At 37.4% G+C, this 17,018-nt stretch overlaps 2 protein-coding genes and 1 pseudogene across 2 annotated transcripts; all 3 read right to left on the reverse strand.

Moving 5' to 3' along the window:
• Window positions 1–1,442: 1,442 nt before the first annotated feature.
• LOC139187658 (uncharacterized) lies at window positions 1,443–6,502 on the reverse strand. Its single transcript, XM_070809135.1, has 6 exons — window positions 5,099–6,502; window positions 5,002–5,032; window positions 3,662–4,237; window positions 3,347–3,553; window positions 2,150–2,968; window positions 1,443–1,864 (listed from the first exon to the last, which is right to left on the reverse strand). The coding sequence occupies exons 1-6, from the start codon at window positions 6,500–6,502 to the stop codon at window positions 1,443–1,445; spliced, it is 3,459 nt and encodes a 1,152-aa protein (XP_070665236.1).
• Window positions 6,503–6,729: 227 nt separating this feature from the next.
• LOC139187481 (protein NRT1/ PTR FAMILY 5.7-like) lies at window positions 6,730–7,227 on the reverse strand. The gene has a single exon (XM_070809136.1). It carries the CDS (start codon window positions 7,225–7,227, stop codon window positions 6,730–6,732), a length of 498 nt encoding a protein of 165 aa, XP_070665237.1.
• Window positions 7,228–10,087: 2,860 nt separating this feature from the next.
• On the reverse strand, window positions 10,088–13,577 carry LOC114820018 (protein NRT1/ PTR FAMILY 5.6-like; annotated as a pseudogene).
• Between the last annotated feature and the right edge of the window lie 3,441 nt (window positions 13,578–17,018).

Consider the following 17,018-nt stretch of genomic DNA (forward strand, 5'->3'; position numbering starts at 1 on the left):
CCTAACACGAATCACTAAAAGGGGACTTTTGAGTTGTCAGGTTCTCTAATGTACTTTGCAGTCATATAGATTGCCTTTTCGGTAATTGTTCACAACAATATACTATTATACAATGACTTCAAAAAATAAGTGTGGCCGGAACAAGAAAATGATAGGCCATACAAATATATAACAAGAATTGGAACGTATAATCATATCGGTACATAATATAATCTAGTTTTCCTACCAACCTCTTTTTAAATAGATAACATATCTTAGTAAAAAAAATTCAATACATGACATATCCAACCAAACTGTTTTCAATAGATAACATATAGCTATGTCATTCAATCATTCTTGTGGCATAGTTGGTCATGTGTAGGATTTGATCAACTTTAGATAAATAGATTTTCATAGTTTTGAATATGTGATTGTGAAAGCATAACTAGTCAGGTCAAACAGAAAAACGATAATCGTCATTTATTATTCAGAACTCTCTCAAGTTCTATTTTTCTCTCTATTACTTTTTTACTTAAGAATTAGAGGCTCGTTGGTAGACACAACATATTTCAAAGTAAAAGGGGGAAGATTTGTGAAATCTAATCCATTCATCGGCAAAGGAATATAGGAATGGAAAACGGTATCTCTTATTCCCATAGTACTTGTGAGTCCACTTGTGGCAAAAGAGAAAGGAGAGACTGGTTCTTAATTGTGCTTGTAAGTTGTACGATTGAAAAAGACCCATAAAAAGAGCATCAAATTTGTCTAGTGGTATAGAATAGTTGGGGACACCCTTTTATGTCTTTCGGGTGACACATTATAATCACCTTTGGCAGGACGCTTTTATGAATTATTAATATTAATAAGACAAAGATTAGTGCTAAGAATGCTACTATGCAAACTTTCATTATACAATGTAAGTAAATATTTTAGAACCCAACTCTCCTATCTCATTCACCTTCCAATCTCTGTTTTAGTAGTCGTCATTTCGAATTGGATCAGAGGAAGTCTCAGAGATCGACATGAATACAAAAACAATAGGTATATTTACGTTGAGTCTAATACTTAACTATAATATATGCATGAACTGTTCATATGAGATGAGTACATAATGCGAGAGAAATGCATGTGCCATTGTTTTCTCTTTTTACCATCAAGTAACTCATCATGCCATGTGAAAATATAAAGAAATTAATAATATACACTGGTTGCATGTGAGTTTATATTGGCAATTGGATGGCACCAAAAATTTATACGCCTCAATACTTTTCTAAATACTGAAAGCCACGTGTTTACAAATTAATTTCAAACATGATTTCACAATAGTACTTCAAACTTAACAAGTAAATTATTTTTAGACTTACTAAACCATGGTTCAATCAATATTTGTTGATATTAAACTAATATATTTGTATATATTTGTATATATTTATATATATTTATATATACATATATATTATGTTTCATGGGATCGGGCCTCCATTTTCCAGTTCATCTCCAAAGCAATCAGCCACAGCTACCTTCTGCACATTCTTGTAAGAATAACGCCGAGCCGCGAAAACATAAACACACAGATTTGCTGCTGCCATGCAAGCCAGGAGCCAATAAAACCTGTCCAACCTACTGTTGTTCAAATCCTTACCTAACCAACTCTTCCCTCCATTATCCGTGATGTGATCAACGGCCGTGATCACAAAGCTGCTAACGAAGTTCCCAGCTCCGATCACACTGAGGTAAAAAGCAATGCCTAAGCTTCTCATGGAGTCCGGGACTTGGTCGTAAAATACTCCTGCAACCCCACAAGGGCCACAAGAGTAAACCCATCTCCAAACCCAATGATCAGGAATTGTGGTGCCAACCACCACACGCTCATGGAATGCGAACCCTGTAGAAAAAGAATATGTGGCTGAAATTATATTTCATTGATACGTGAATAAGAAAATATATACAATTACATTCCTTGCACAACAAGGTACTATCCCTACAAGATAGGAATACACCTATAATTAGGATTACAATCATATCTAGACTCCAACTAGGATTCTATTGTCTAACACTCCCCCTCAAGTTGGAGAGTGGATGTCAAGAACTCCCAACTTGCACAACATAGTCGAAAACTTGTCCTTCCCGAGAGGCTTGGTGAATAAATCTGCCAACTGGTGTGCCGTACCAACATACTTGGTTGTGACAGTGCCATCCGCAATCTTATCTCGTATAAAGTGACAATCCATCTCAATGTGACGAGTCCGTTCATGAAAAACAGGATTAGCGGCTATATGCAACGCTGCTTGATTATCGCAAAATAATGCAGAAGGACCATCCAAAGGAGTGTTCAAGTCCTTCAACAAATGCCGAAGCCAAACTAACTCACAACAAGCATCGACCATAGCCCTATATTCTGCCTCAGCTGAAGAAAGTGAAACAGTTTTCTGTCGCTTCGTCCACCACGAAATCAAAGAATTGCCTAAGAAAACACAATACCCAGAAGTGGAACGACGAGTGATAGGACAACCTGCCCAGTCAGAGTCACAAAATGCAACTAACTTGGTTTGGTTGTCAGAACGGAATAATAAACCTTGGCCTGGAGTAGACTTCAAATAACGAACAACACGAAGCGCGGCATCCATATGAGGTACACATGGCTCATGCATAAACCGACTAAAAACATGCACAGAATATGTGATATCCGGCCGAGTGATGGTGAGGTAGATTAACCGTCCTATTAACCGCCGATACTTTTCAGGATCCTTGAGAAGTTCTCCTTGATCAGATAATTTTGTATCATCCATAGGGAAAGCAATCGGCCGTGCTCCCAGAAAACCATAATCCTTGAGGATCTCTAGTGCATACTTTCGTTGTGAAATATAAATCCCACGTTGAGATCGAGAAACCTCAATACCCAAAAAATATTTTAAATTACCAAGATCTTTTATTCGAAAGTGATCTCGAAGAAAAGACTTTAGAGAATCAATGGCACTGACATCATTGCCTGTAATCACAATATCATCTACATAAATGAGCAAGGCTGTGAAAGAAGTACCGGACTTTCTGGTGAACAGTGAGTATTCAGCTTTGGATTGTTGAAAGCCGGCAGAAAGAATGGCACTAGTGAACTTGGCAAACCATTGACGAGAAGCCTGCTTGAGACCATAAAGAGACTTGTGAAGGCGACACACAAGGTTCTCCCCCTGTCGCCGAAGACCAGGAGGGGGAGACATGTAAATTTCCTCATCCAAATCACCATTTAAGAAAGCATTATTAACATCAAGCTGATGGAGAGACCAAGACTAGCTAGCAGCAAGGGCAAGAAGACAACGCGTTGTAATCATTTTAGCAGTTAGAGAAAAAGTGTCATGATAATCAATACCTGCGGCTTGAGTGAAACCCTTAGCAACCAAGCGAGCTTTGTAACGCTCAATAGAACCATCAGAATTATGCTTTAGTTTGTACACCCACTTACAATCAATAGGAACTTTGCCAGGAGGTAAGGGAGTCAATGTCCAAGTACCGTTGGCATGTAAAGCCTCAAGTTCCTCATTCATGGCACGACGCCAATTAGGATCATGAGCAGCCTCTGCAAAAGAAGATGGCTCCAAACTCCGACTGACAGCGTAAATATATGAAAGATGATTGGGAGATAAACGGTGGTAAGAAAGAAAATTACAAAGTGGATATCGCGTACCTTTGACAGAACTGGGCGGCGAAGACGATGGGTGTGGAGGCAGAATCACCTGCGAGCAAACATAGTCTTTTAAATAGGACGGGGGGTGGTGAGTGCGAGATGAGGTGCGGGTGGCTGGTAAAGGAGGTGGATGGGCCGTGGGTGATGTGGGCGATGGGGTACTAAGAGGGGCTGTGGGTAGGGAAGGAGAAGTGGTGTGAGGGTCGGTGGAGGAAGGGACAGGTGGGGCCGGGATCGAAATGTGAGGAGTGGGTGATGCGGGGTCGGTTACAGGAGGCAGGGAAATGGGTAATGTAGGAGGATATGAAAGGGACGTGGGGCCAGGAGGGGAGGGATAGGAAAGGTCTGGGGAAGGGGGAATGGGCAGAGAAGGTGTGGGGGATTGGGTAGGTGGGGATGTGGCAGCAAAAGGGAAGGAATCTTCATGGAAAATAACATCTCTACTGGTGAAGGTGCGATGAGTTTCTAAGTCATATAATTTGTATGCTTTTTGGCCATGAGGGTAACCAATGAAAGCGCATCGTTGGGCCCTAGGGGAAAATTTTGTGGTAGGATGGATAGAGGTGGCGGCATAAGCTAGGCAACCAAAGACGCGAAAGTGGTCATAGGATGGGGTTGTAGTAAGGAGGACCTCAAAGGGAGATTTATTATGTAAAAGGCGGGTAGGGAGACGATTGATGGTATAACACATTCACCCCAAAATTTGAGGGGAAGATGTGATTGAAAACGAAGGGCGCGAGCGGTTTCTAGAAGGTGCCTATGTTTGCGTTCAACAACGCCATTTTGTTGCGGAGTGTAAACACATGAAGTTTGAAAAAGAACCCCATGATCAGAAAAAAAATTGCGAAGAGAAACAAATTCTCATCCATTATCGGTACGAATGCTTCGAACCTGAGTGTGAAATTGGGTATGAACATAGGCAAAAAAGGATTTGATTAGTTGTTGAGTATCAGATTTATGCGTCATGAGAAAGACCCACGTAAAGCGGGAAAAATCATCCACAATAGTCAAAAAATAATGAGCACCAGTAAGGGAAGATTGACGATTCGGACCCCAAATATCACAATGAATTAAAGCAAAAGGAAAAGTTGTAGAAATTGAACTTAAACCAAAAGGTTGACGAGTTTGTTTGGCCAAAGGACAAACATCACAAACATGACTAGAATCAAATGAACAATTAAGGAAATTAGAGGCTAAAACTTGCAAACGGCTAGGAGAAGGGTGACCAAGACGTCGATGCCATAATAAGGATGGGATGGTGATGAGGTTGCATAGAGGGTGACGGGTGGAGAGTGAATAGGTAAGGGCCACGAGGTAATAAAGGTCACCACGTCGCTTACCCACACCAATCATCACCTTCGAAACCAAGTCCTGCAAAACACACCAAGAAGGAAAAAAGGTTACGGAACACGATAATCCATCTGTAAGTTTACCAACCGATAAAAGGTCCACTTTAAAATTAGGGACACATAAAACATCTTCCAAATCAATCGAGGAATTTAAACGAAGAATGCCAGTTAAAGTAATTGGAGCAGTGTCACCGCTAGGCAAAGAAACAGGTGGCAGGTACGAAGCAGAAGTATTAACCAAACATGAAGCGGAGGAAGTGATATGATTCGTAGCGCCACTGTCAATGATCCATTGACCATGACGAGAAGCCACGGGTAACAAACCTATGGCAAAGGGATCACGGGAAGCGGCATGAGCCTGAGGAGTTGGTGTCGTGGTGTCATTCAGGGCAGCAAGGAGACGATGATGCTGCTCGGCAGAAAGATGAGGCATGGCAACCTGCAGGTCACGCAAAGTGGGCTGCGACATATGATGGGCTAGTGGGCCAGAGTGTGGAAGCATATCATCCACAATGGGTTGTTGCGCGTGATTAGCAGATGAGCCAGGGCGTGAGGGGCCTGCTGAGCCGTGGATGGACCGAGAGGTAGCAGTATGGCTGCGAGCAGAAGGAGCAGTAACGCTGCTGCGGGTAGAACCTGCGGAAGTGGTGGATCGGCGAGGAGGTCTCCACGGCTGACCGTGGAGAGGATGGCCAACCGGATACCCATGAAGCTTATGGCAAGTATCGCGGGTGTGGAAGTCATAACCACAATAGGTGCAATGTAGAGGAGGCCGATCGGACGAAGACCGAGGAGAGCTACGAACAACAATGGCAGCGGGAGGCTCGGCAGTACGTGAAAAACCAAGGGCACGTTGTTTTTCAGCTTGAGAAACAGATGAACAGGCCTGGCGGACGGTGGGCAAAGGATTCATTAGAAGAATTTGGTCCCGAACGGTGACAAACGATTCATTGAGACCCATAAGAAACTGCATAAGCTGTTGACGATCATGTTTGGTGCCACAAGAGCAAGAGTATGCATCACTATAGGAGGCGAGCTCGTCCCAAAGACCTTTTAGGCGAGTGAAGTATGTTGAGACCGAGGAGGACCCTTGGGAGATGGTGGCAATCTCACGATTCAGGTGGAAGATACGGGGAGCATTAGACTGGAAAAAACGTTCATGAAGGTCGTCCCAAACAGCCTTAGCGGTGGTGGAAAAAAGAACTGATTCGGCAAGATCGGGCTCCAGGGAATGAAGGATCCATGAAAGGATCATATCATTGCAGCGCCTCCAAGAGGCGTGAGCATCAGGGTCCTTGGAAGGTGAGGGTTCTTCAATATCACCTGTGATAAAACCAAGTTTATTCTTGGCGCTTAAGGAGATGTGCATCCCGCGTGCCCAGGTCGTGTAGTTATCTCCGTTTAACTTCTTGGAGACAAGAACAAGATTGGGATGGTCAGAATGATGAAGATAAAAAGGGTTGGTGCAGCCATCGGAAGAAGAGTCTCCCATGATAAAAGGAGAAACGGCAGGGATGATTGCCGAAAAATATATATGTTGAGAAAAAAGGAGCTAGGGTTTGAAACCTGCTCTGTATACCATGTAGAAAAAGAATATGTGGCTGAAAGTATATTTCATTGATACGTGAATAAGAAAATATATACAATTACATTCCTTGCACAACAAGGTACTATCCCTACAAGATAGGAATACACCTATAATTAGGATTACAATCATATCTAGACTCCAACTAGGATTCTATTGTCTAACAAACCCTTTATTGGATCACTTTTGACAAACCTTAGTAGTTTCTTCTCCACCAGGGCAGCTGCTACCATCGTAGCGATGGAGAAAATCATTCTGATTCCTATCCTTTGGAGGATGTTGATTCCTCTTTCGTTTCCGGTTGTCCTTCTCAGAATCGGGACGAGGAGTTTTTCGTATATCGTGACGGAGGCGATAATTCCAATGGCTGCGAGTGCGAAGATTGAGGCAGGGGGGACCTCGAAACCATTTGCAACCTCTCTGTTCATGGTGGCACCTTGTTTGATGAAGTATGTGGAGGATTGTGCCACACACACTCCAAATGGTAGAGTCGCTAGCCAAATTGGGATCAAGTTGAGAACAAATTTCATCTTCTCCACCTTGGTCACAGTTGCTAGTCTCCAAGGGCTTGGATTCTCAGCCAAGTTTTGTGCGCTTATGATCACCGCCTTGTCAAGAAATCTGAAACACATGATGCCAAGAAATTTTTGTTCATACAACATGTTTGTTAGTGACTAAATTGTGCAAAATTAACAGTTTAATAATGTCAAATGTCAAATTAATAGTCAAATAACTGAGGGTGGAAAAAAAATACCGAATATTCCAAACTGAACTGAAAAAATCCCGAAACCGAACCGAAAAAATACCAAACCAAAAATCCCAAAAATTTTGGTACCCAATATACCGAACCGATCCCGAACTTTCGGTACGGGATTCGGTCTCACATTTTCATTCGTTCGGTAATCCCAAACCAATCCGAAATAAAATATATATATTATTTAATTTTAAATATATATTTGGAATTGTAACAGCCGTCGGATTTGGTTGAGATTTAATCTCAACCGTTGAATACAAATCAAAGTTCAAACCCTCAGAAAACTCAACTCAGTCACTCTTTCTCTTTGTCTCTCGACTCGACCTCACCTCAGACAACCTCACCACCCTCCTCGACCTCACCTTAGAATCCGGCCACACCCACATCACACAAGTGACTCACCTCTCTGATCTCTCTCTCTCTCGACTTCTCATCCCTCAGACCCTCATTGTGGAGGAGCCTTCCTTCACAGCACATAGGCAAAGCCACAGCCCACGCCACTCACCTCTCTGCTCTCTCTCTCTCTCTCTCTCTCTCTCTCTCTCTCTCTCTCTCTCTCTCTCTCTCTCTCTCTCTCTACTTCTTCATCCAGTTTTCAGTGCACTATGCACCGATTCTCCCTCAAATCAAGTAAATTTTGGAATTAATTTAGGGTTTGTGAAATTTAGATTAGGGTTTGTGAAATCTAGATTAGGGTTTGTGAAATTTAGCACTTGGAACTGATATGGAGGTAGAAGATATGTAATGGTTGAACGATAGTATTAGAAATTTTAGTGATTCTACCCTCTGAACATGTTCTTCTCATCAATGTGTAGAACTTTTTGCGGATATGTGATTTTCATTTGCTTTGTATTCAGAAGGATGAGTCTTTTTACACTATAATTATCAATCTTGGTAATCTGATTCCTATTGGCAGCTGAATTATAAAGAGGAAATGGGGTGGAAGTTGCAAGTTGGTTTGTTCTCAAATATAAGAAACAGGAAAGAAAGTCTATATGAATATGGAAACAACACCAATATATTGGTCTCTGTTCTTTAATTTCATTTCCAGCAGCTATTTTGAGAACTATTTATCCTATTGCAGTCATTTTGTCGTTCATTTGAAAGTCTATAAAACTACAAATATTAATGTCATTTAAATGAACTAAAATCAGGAGTGTTTTCTATGTATCCCTAACGTAGCATGCCCGATTCTAATAGAAACATGAGGAACCCCTTAATTTTTCTACTAGAGTTGGAGACATTGTGTCTAGCACACCAAGCACATTTTGCTAAATAGATTGTGCACAAAACTACTAGATCATTCTCTTTATCAAATAGTAGCAGGTATGGTTTAAGAAAAGAACATGAATTATTACTTTGTTTTTCTTTTATTTGTATTCAATCTATTTTCTAATCTAATATATACTATGGGGAGGGGGATTTGAACTTGGGTGTAGAGGGGGAAGCATATTGTTGTAACTAACTGTGACTACAGCCAAGTCTTTTATTACTTTATTTGCTTTGAGTATGCCAAAAATAGTCAAATGAGTCACATATAAAATTACTAAGGTGCACCTTTGTGTGATGATTTAGAGAATTCTGCCATGGATTTTACCAGTGGATTGCTATCATAACTGAGAAGCCATAAGCTGCCTCCTTTTACAGGTAATAACAAGTTATTCAATTAATTTTCTGTCTCCTGTGGTAATGGGGAGGCATCTCACATATTTGAAATTTGTTTGGGCATACATCACAGTCACAGCCAGTCAGCCTTATCTTGAAAGAATTATATACAGATAATAATAATAAAAGCAAATCTAACAATGTGGAGACGGCATTGATGTGCCGGAGTTAATTAATCGATTAATAATCTTTCCTTTATTTGAATTTTTTTATTGAAACCCTATATCTGAATACGTGCAACTTAAATTGTTGAATGGGAAACCTTCTGACATGTGCTCTCATCTTTGAAAAACGTTTGGATTAGGCCTAATGGGAAACCTTCTGACATGCAAGGTGAACGCGATAACCTTCTCCTTTTCAACATCGTCAAAATCAATCACTACCTCTACGAGCATCAATTTCAAGGAGAATAGCTTAACCATCAACATCAAGGGAAAGAGTACAAGTACCAACAAGAAAAGAGCAACCACAACCATCAACAAGATCAAGGAACCGAAGGGGCCGAAGAGGCCAACAATCTTCATAAACTTTAAGCTTTTCTTTTTGCTTTTGGTTTGTAACTTAATTTATTTTGAAACTTTAACTATTTTTTTTGCTTTTGGATTTGTTACTTCATTTATTTTGAAACTTTGGCTTGTAACTAATTTTTTTGCTTTTGGATTTGTTACTTAATTTATTTTTGTTGCATGCATGCATGTGTAATAGAATATATTTGAAGAACAATTCATAATTTCATATTTCAATTAGGGCTATAAATCTATAATTGCATATTGGTACGTATGAAGTTAAAGGCCCAAAATAGATTGCATTGGTAGCTCAAAATAGATTGCACAAACGCACATATGACATATTTGTAACAGATTGGTATTAACAAAATTAGGCTGACAATTTCAATATAAAAGGCTAAATTTTAACCCAAAAGCCCAATATGTCAAGTTTTTGCCCAATAGCACAAAACTATTTCGGGATTCCCGAAAATTTGGTTTGGGATTAGTCTTGAAATTGGGATTCCCGAAAACTTCAGTTTGGGAATCAGGACATGGTTTTCGATTCAGTATCACATACCAAAACATAACATGTTAGATTGACACTCTAACACATTTTGTTAACATAACATATTAGAAATATTGCTTGCGAACATTACTCTCATCGTATATATACAGGAACATATTGTGTTATGTAAAGAAAGGATATCAATTTGCTTACCTGAGCTTCCTCGTGTGGCACAGAAGCCTCCCATGGACCTTTTCTGATTTGGGGGTTTCATACAATTGAGCAGGGTCAGAAGCGTGAGGCTGATTTCTCTTAGCAATGGCAGCTACAAGAACTTGCAACATTGGTGTAAAGGGGCTCCCAGTCGGTTTTCGATAACGGTAATTCCGCCTTCCAATTATGAAGATAGCAAGTGATACAGCCATGACTGCAGTGACAACAACATCAGCAACACCCCAACTCCCACGGTCTTGCACATACACAACCACAGTCACCCCAAGTAAAAGCCCACAACAAAGCCCAAAACTCCACCAATTGAAAAAGGACATTTTCTGCTTTCTTTCTTCACGGTGATCGTCATCGAATTGGTCAGCTCCAAAGCTCTCCAGGGCAGGCTTATGACCCCCAGTCCCTATAGAAACTAAGTAGATTGCAAGAACACCACTTCATGGATTTTTCTGGGTTCGTGGCATGTTCTCGTATTGCAAGGCCTTAAGCTTGGTACGAACCAGGACATGCATAGAAGAATCAAACCCTAAAATAAAAACAGACGAGTCATTTCCTGAATAAACTAATAATTGTTAAATTTTTAGGGAATGTCTACAATAGGTGTGACGTTTTATATAAAATACCTCAATGCAATTAATTGTAAAATCATTTAAAATAATTGTGTTTTAACTTTGTCAGGTTTCTGATATAGGAGATGCTTTAATAATAATAACCAAGAGTAAACTGTCGGTTTACCCCCTGAACTTTCACCTCACTTTCGATTTCCCCCCTAAACTTTTCTATTGGAAAATTAAGGACTCAAACTAATTTTTTTAGCCAATTTGCCCCCTACCGTTAGTTTTTCATATATTTCATCCATATTTCCGTTAAGTGAGACCATGTGCACAACATGTAAGGGTAGTTAAGTTATTTCACTCTTAAAAATGATTAAAAAACTGAAAATTAAAAAAAAAACAAAATTTTCCCTCTATTTTTTCCCGCTAATTCCTATCCTCGATTTTATTTTTCTCTCCCATTCCTATGCATGAGAAATGACATATGATGTTATTGTCTACCATTTTTATTTTCTCTAACAAATTAATAATTTGACAAATGCTAATGGTGCTATTGTCTCCAAAGCAGTGCATTAATATAAGAAACCTTAATTTTTTTATGGACATGTTTCTTATATTAATGTACTGCTTTGGAGACAATAACACCATGAGCATTTGTCAAATTATTAATTTGTTAGAGAAAATAAAAATGGTAGTACATGCTTCAAGAAAAAGATTAACTTAGCTACTTATGAAGACAATAACACCATATGTTATTTCTCATGCATAGGAATGAGAGGGAAAAATAAAATTGAGGATAGAAATTAGCGGAAAAAAATAGAGGGAAAATTTTTATTATTATTTATTTTCATTTTTTAATCATTTTTAAGAGTGAAATGACTTAACTATCCTCACATGTTATGCACATGGTCTCACTTAACGGAAATATGGATGGAATATATGAAAAACTAACGGTAGGGGGCAAATTGGCTAAAAAAATTAGTTTGAGTCCTTAATTTTCCAATAGAAAAGTTCAAGGGGGAAATCGAAAGTGAGGTGAAAATTCAGGGGGTAAACCGATAGTTTACCCTAATAACCAATTAGTTTGTTCAAAGGTAAATGAGATTAACTACCATGAGGTAAATGATGGATGAAAAAAAACACTATTTTGAAGTGCCCCAAGTAAGCATCAGCCACGAAGCCTCCAAACAGTGGAATCAGTGTGGTGACACCAGACCAATGATTGACACTTTTTGCTGCGGTCTTGAGGTCGTCATGCATTACTCTGGTGAGGTAATTAATTAAAGGGATATTTTGGCTGCGGTCTCTAGTTCCTAACATTCTTTGACTAAAACCTTAATGGTATTCAAAGTTTGATCAAAATCCCTTAACTTTGTACACCTCATTATATTATTATTAATATTTATATTTTTATAGTTTTGACATTAATTGTTTGATCACAGTTCAAATTGCAGAAGTCACTAATTGTTAATTATTAGAATAAAATTCTGCTGGAGAATTTGAACCAAAGAAAGAAAAATGAAACATATAATTTTGTGCCTTTTTATATGTAGTAGTACAGGATTATCCCCATCATACTGCATTGTGTTAAAGCGCTATACCAAGGCTACTATGCATATACAAAAAAACATAACGGCAAAAGCTATTTCTGTTGACCTATAATATGTACATGCTTAACTTCTTCAGTTTCTTTACATGATACATATATATAAATACATACATATATATATATGTCTCCTATTATTGAGGGGCATGAGTTTTTCCGCTACCATGATATCTCGTACCAATTATAGAATATCATATGTACAACCTGCTCTACATATATACCATTGTATTATTACAAAGTGCCTATATACTCTTGCCATCTAATATATTGCTTTCTCCTGTTAACCTAAAATGGCAGTTAGGCAGCCAGTATATGATTTTACAATTATTAAGATATACCATATGATTTTGAGCAAAAACTATAGACCCCTGTGTATATAAAGTTTCTTCTAATTTGATATGCTATGTCATTAGATTATGAATTAAATACAAGTGAGTGCTTATAGATGAGTGAATTTAGATAGTATTTGTAGCTGAAATTAACTGAATTTTCCAAAATATTTGGTAGCACAATAGCACTAATTCATAGCTTCGTCACCCCTTTCAGCACTTTGTTTAACTACTTGTGTTAATCGATTAGGGTGGGCATGAGCCCTAAACCCTATACACAAACAGACACAGAGTAAGTGCCGCTGAGGCCCCAGCTCCCACATGCACTCTTAGCTCATCATATGACAGAACTTGCAAGTATATATTCATGGCCTACATACATATTATATATATCCAATCCACCTTCCGTGGCTCTACTTGAAGAAAGTAATACAATACAAGACTGCTAGAGCATCATAAAATAATACTCTTCGTTTTGTGGACAATAATTTCGTCCACAAAGTTATATATTCTTACGGTGAAGATATATGTATTTCAGTTACTATTGTACGTGAACTGTTTATCATGATCTTCAACAGCTAAAACTAGACAAAAATAATCAAGCCAAAAAAAAAAAAAAAAAAAAACATCTTGCAGAGCATATGCCATAAGTAGCATGAAATATAATTGCTCAAGAAAAGTAGCATGAAATTATAGACTTTTTTTTACAATCAAGAGCAGCTTACGTAATACAGATATATCTAGTAGTTAGGCATAAATATTAATTATTTCTTACCAATAATAAAGAGAGAGGCTTTCCAAAACACCTGTTGAAGCTCGGAGAGGTACGTTTCCTTTATGATCCAGAGAAGAATCATAAACCCAATTCTCCTCATCTTCAATAACTTTGCTTGACTTTGCTCCCTTGCTTTCTTCCATCTTCACTAAGAAATTGAACTTGTTGTACTATCACTTCCAAAGAAGGAAGCAAAAGTATTTAGTAAAGGCTGTGTGATTCCTAAGAAGATGGAAGCAAAAGTATTTAGTAAGAAGATGGAAGTCTGGCATGCATATATATGGAGAAGTGGGTCGTCGGTAAAGCTTTTACTTTGGTTCTCTTTATAGAGTGGAGGATACTCACTTTTCAGCTGTTTCACTTTTGAAATTCTTCAAGGTATGACCGACACGTGTAGCTTTATAGGATTTATGCATTTACTTGCATTTTATTAAATCTTAGCCGTCATAATAATTTGACTACTTAAAACATTACACATTAGTTAGCAAGCTTGATGTTTAGCCCTTTTTATTCATTTCTTTTCCCAGTTGACTAAAATTATAGTTAGTTTGCTTCAAGCCTACTCTGCTATAGAAGTTTAATTATAGAATATTTTGGAAATACTTTTAAAATGATTGAAAGTGTTTTTTATAAAAAATATTTTTAGAAGTAATTCTTAGTAAAAATGCAAATAAATCATGAATAAGTAATAATTAAAAATTCAGCCCATATGGCCGACGTGAATATACATATAAAAATTCGGCACTTCAGAATATATAGTAGCAATACCACCAAACACTAGTTCAGTGGTCAGAGCGGTAGCTTATATGGCACCTCTAGGGGAGAGATAGCATCTTAAAATACGTATATGGCTGCATGATTTCGATTTAAAAAATGGCATGATGCAAGTGAGAATATTTAGCTAGCAGCAGCAGTTGTATAGAAGTCGACTGCATTTAGCCAAGCTCATCTTATTAGAAAAACAGACTTGTATATATCAACTTTTTGAGGAATGATTTGGACTACTAATGCAGTAGTCAAATTATATTTCTGGAATTGCTCCTTTTTGATTGGTTAGTAAATATATCTAACCTTTCTTCCTAGTGAGCTTTAATGAAAAGGGCTTGGACCAACAAATATTTAACCAAAAACCATCTTAAAATGTTATTTAACCAAAATGGCTCAAAGTTTAATAAAAACCCACCCAAAACCGTCGGAACAAACCAGCGAAAAAGATGTGGAAACGTACTAGAACCTTCATGTGAACAAATTGGAGAAAAAGAAGTGCAAAATGCACCAGAACCATCGTCACAACAAATCAAAGAAAAACTAACACTGTTTTTGGAAAAAAAAACTAACACTATCTCTGGAAAAAAAAAAACGAAACATAAAACTGTTTTTGGAAAAACATAACACTGTTTCTGGAAACAAAAAAAATAACTCTATTTCTGGAAAAAAAAAAAAAAAGATACAATGTGTAAAAACTAATACTGTTTCTAGTAAACTAAAATTGTTTATGGAAAAAAATTAGAACCACCGTCGGAAAAAAAAAAAAAAAAAAAAAAACTAACACTGTCTCTGAAAAAAAAAACCAAAATATAAAATTGTTTCTGGAAAAACAAAAAAAAAAACGCTGTTTATGGAAAAAACTAACACTATCTCTGAAAAAAGAACCAAAACATAAAACTGTTTCTGGAAAAACAAAAAATTAACACTGTCTTTGGAAAAAAAAAAAAAAAACCAAAACATAACACGGTTTCTGGAAAACAAAAAAATAACACTGTTTCTGGAAAAAAAATGTTGGCAAAACTGTATCTGGACAAAAAAAGTACATTGTATCTGAAAAAAAAAAAAAAACAAAAACTGAACAAAAAGCTAACAAATCTCAAATTTATTTTCTGGATAAACAAACGATGAACTCTACTGAAGCAAAAAAATTGAAAAACAATACCTCGAATACACTATGAAAAATTGAAAAACAGTACCTCGAATTCTTCTTTTCTTCTTCATAAAATTGAAAGGTTAATAATCAGATGAATGAGGAGGGAAGGGCAGAAATTCACCTTTGGCTTTTTTGCCGATGTCGGTGAAAGTGCAGATCCCTTGCTCATCTTTACAGAGAAGAGAGAGAGAGTGTGTGTGAGAAATTTTGGGAGGGAGGGAGAGAGAGAGTGACAAAAACATATCGTTTTGCTTGTAAGAGATTGTTTCCGATTTTCACAGAGATGGACACAGCTCAAAATTAGGTTTGGGGCCGAAGCTGTGGTTTTTACATAGTGATAGAAATGGAGTTGCTATGCAAGATTAGAAAGAAAAATGGAAGGTTTGAATGTCAGGAAAAAATGGGAGAGAGAATATGAGAGAGATCCATAATGAAGAGAGATTAATGGAAAAAGCTTGCCATTAGGGATAAAATCGTAAACTCAATATTTGGACCATTTTAATTAGATTGATTTAGTATTGGTCTTTGTCCTAACCATTAAATAAAGTTATTACATGGTTTTTGGTTAAAACTCAAAGTTTTCAAACTCTTTTCATTAGTTTTCCTTTCTTTCTATCGTATAAGAATCTTATTATAACTAGTGCTCTCAATTTTAATCCCTTTAATGGGTCGAACACTAAACCTTATATATAGCCATTCGATGCACACACACACACACAGAGAAAAGAAACCCCGATAGAATGGCATTAGTTGTTGTTGGAAACATCAGAAATTATGTACTATAAACAAATAAAAATATAAATGGTATGGTAACTTCTATACTTTAAAGTTTCCTAAATCAGCAATTATTCCAGAGAAGCATGTTTTGTTAAATCTGGAATAAAACCACATGGGACATTTCTGTTCATTTTCTTTTAAAGGAAGATGATAGCAATTTCATTAAAACAAACTCAAATACATCACAAGTCTTGTAGAAAGACGTTATGAATAATGTCAGGAGGATCCTCGAATCAAACTAAATCAGAATTCACTGAGAGACCAAGGTTAACCAAGTGGTGTCCGGTATTTTGGGTGAGTGTCTACGGTTTATGCATGGGAAGTTTTCTCTCCTTAGATAGTTCTAGTTTCCTTGATGTAAGTTCTTGCAAGATGTACTTTATTTTATTTTATATTTTTTTTGTGATGTGGTTGTCTTAGCAAAATGTACTGCAAAAGAGAAGATATAATCGTTCAATAAATGTTGTATTTCTTTCTCTCTCAATGATTTTTCTTAACTATTTCCTCCCACTAAAAGAAACCCAGAAAATACCCACCAACGAAATTTTGTGGTCAGGAAGACTACAACTAGCCTTGTCCATTTAGATTAATATGATTAAATCTTTAATCATATTTGGCCTACTTTCTAAACTAATCTACACTAAGAGAAGAAAAGAAAATTTTAACTCAGTTAGGTGGGTTGAAAGAAAAGCCCTTACTATCAAGGTAAGGAGAGTGACAAATGATGGATTTATTCCACGATTGGGAAAAGGTGAACTAAAGCCACCATCAATTATTACTTTTTGATTGTACGTTGAATATCCACTTAGAAAACAATAAAT

Source organism: Malus domestica, chromosome 12 (genome assembly GCF_042453785.1).
Source record: "Malus domestica chromosome 12, GDT2T_hap1".
Lineage (NCBI taxonomy): Eukaryota > Viridiplantae > Streptophyta > Magnoliopsida > Rosales > Rosaceae > Malus > Malus domestica.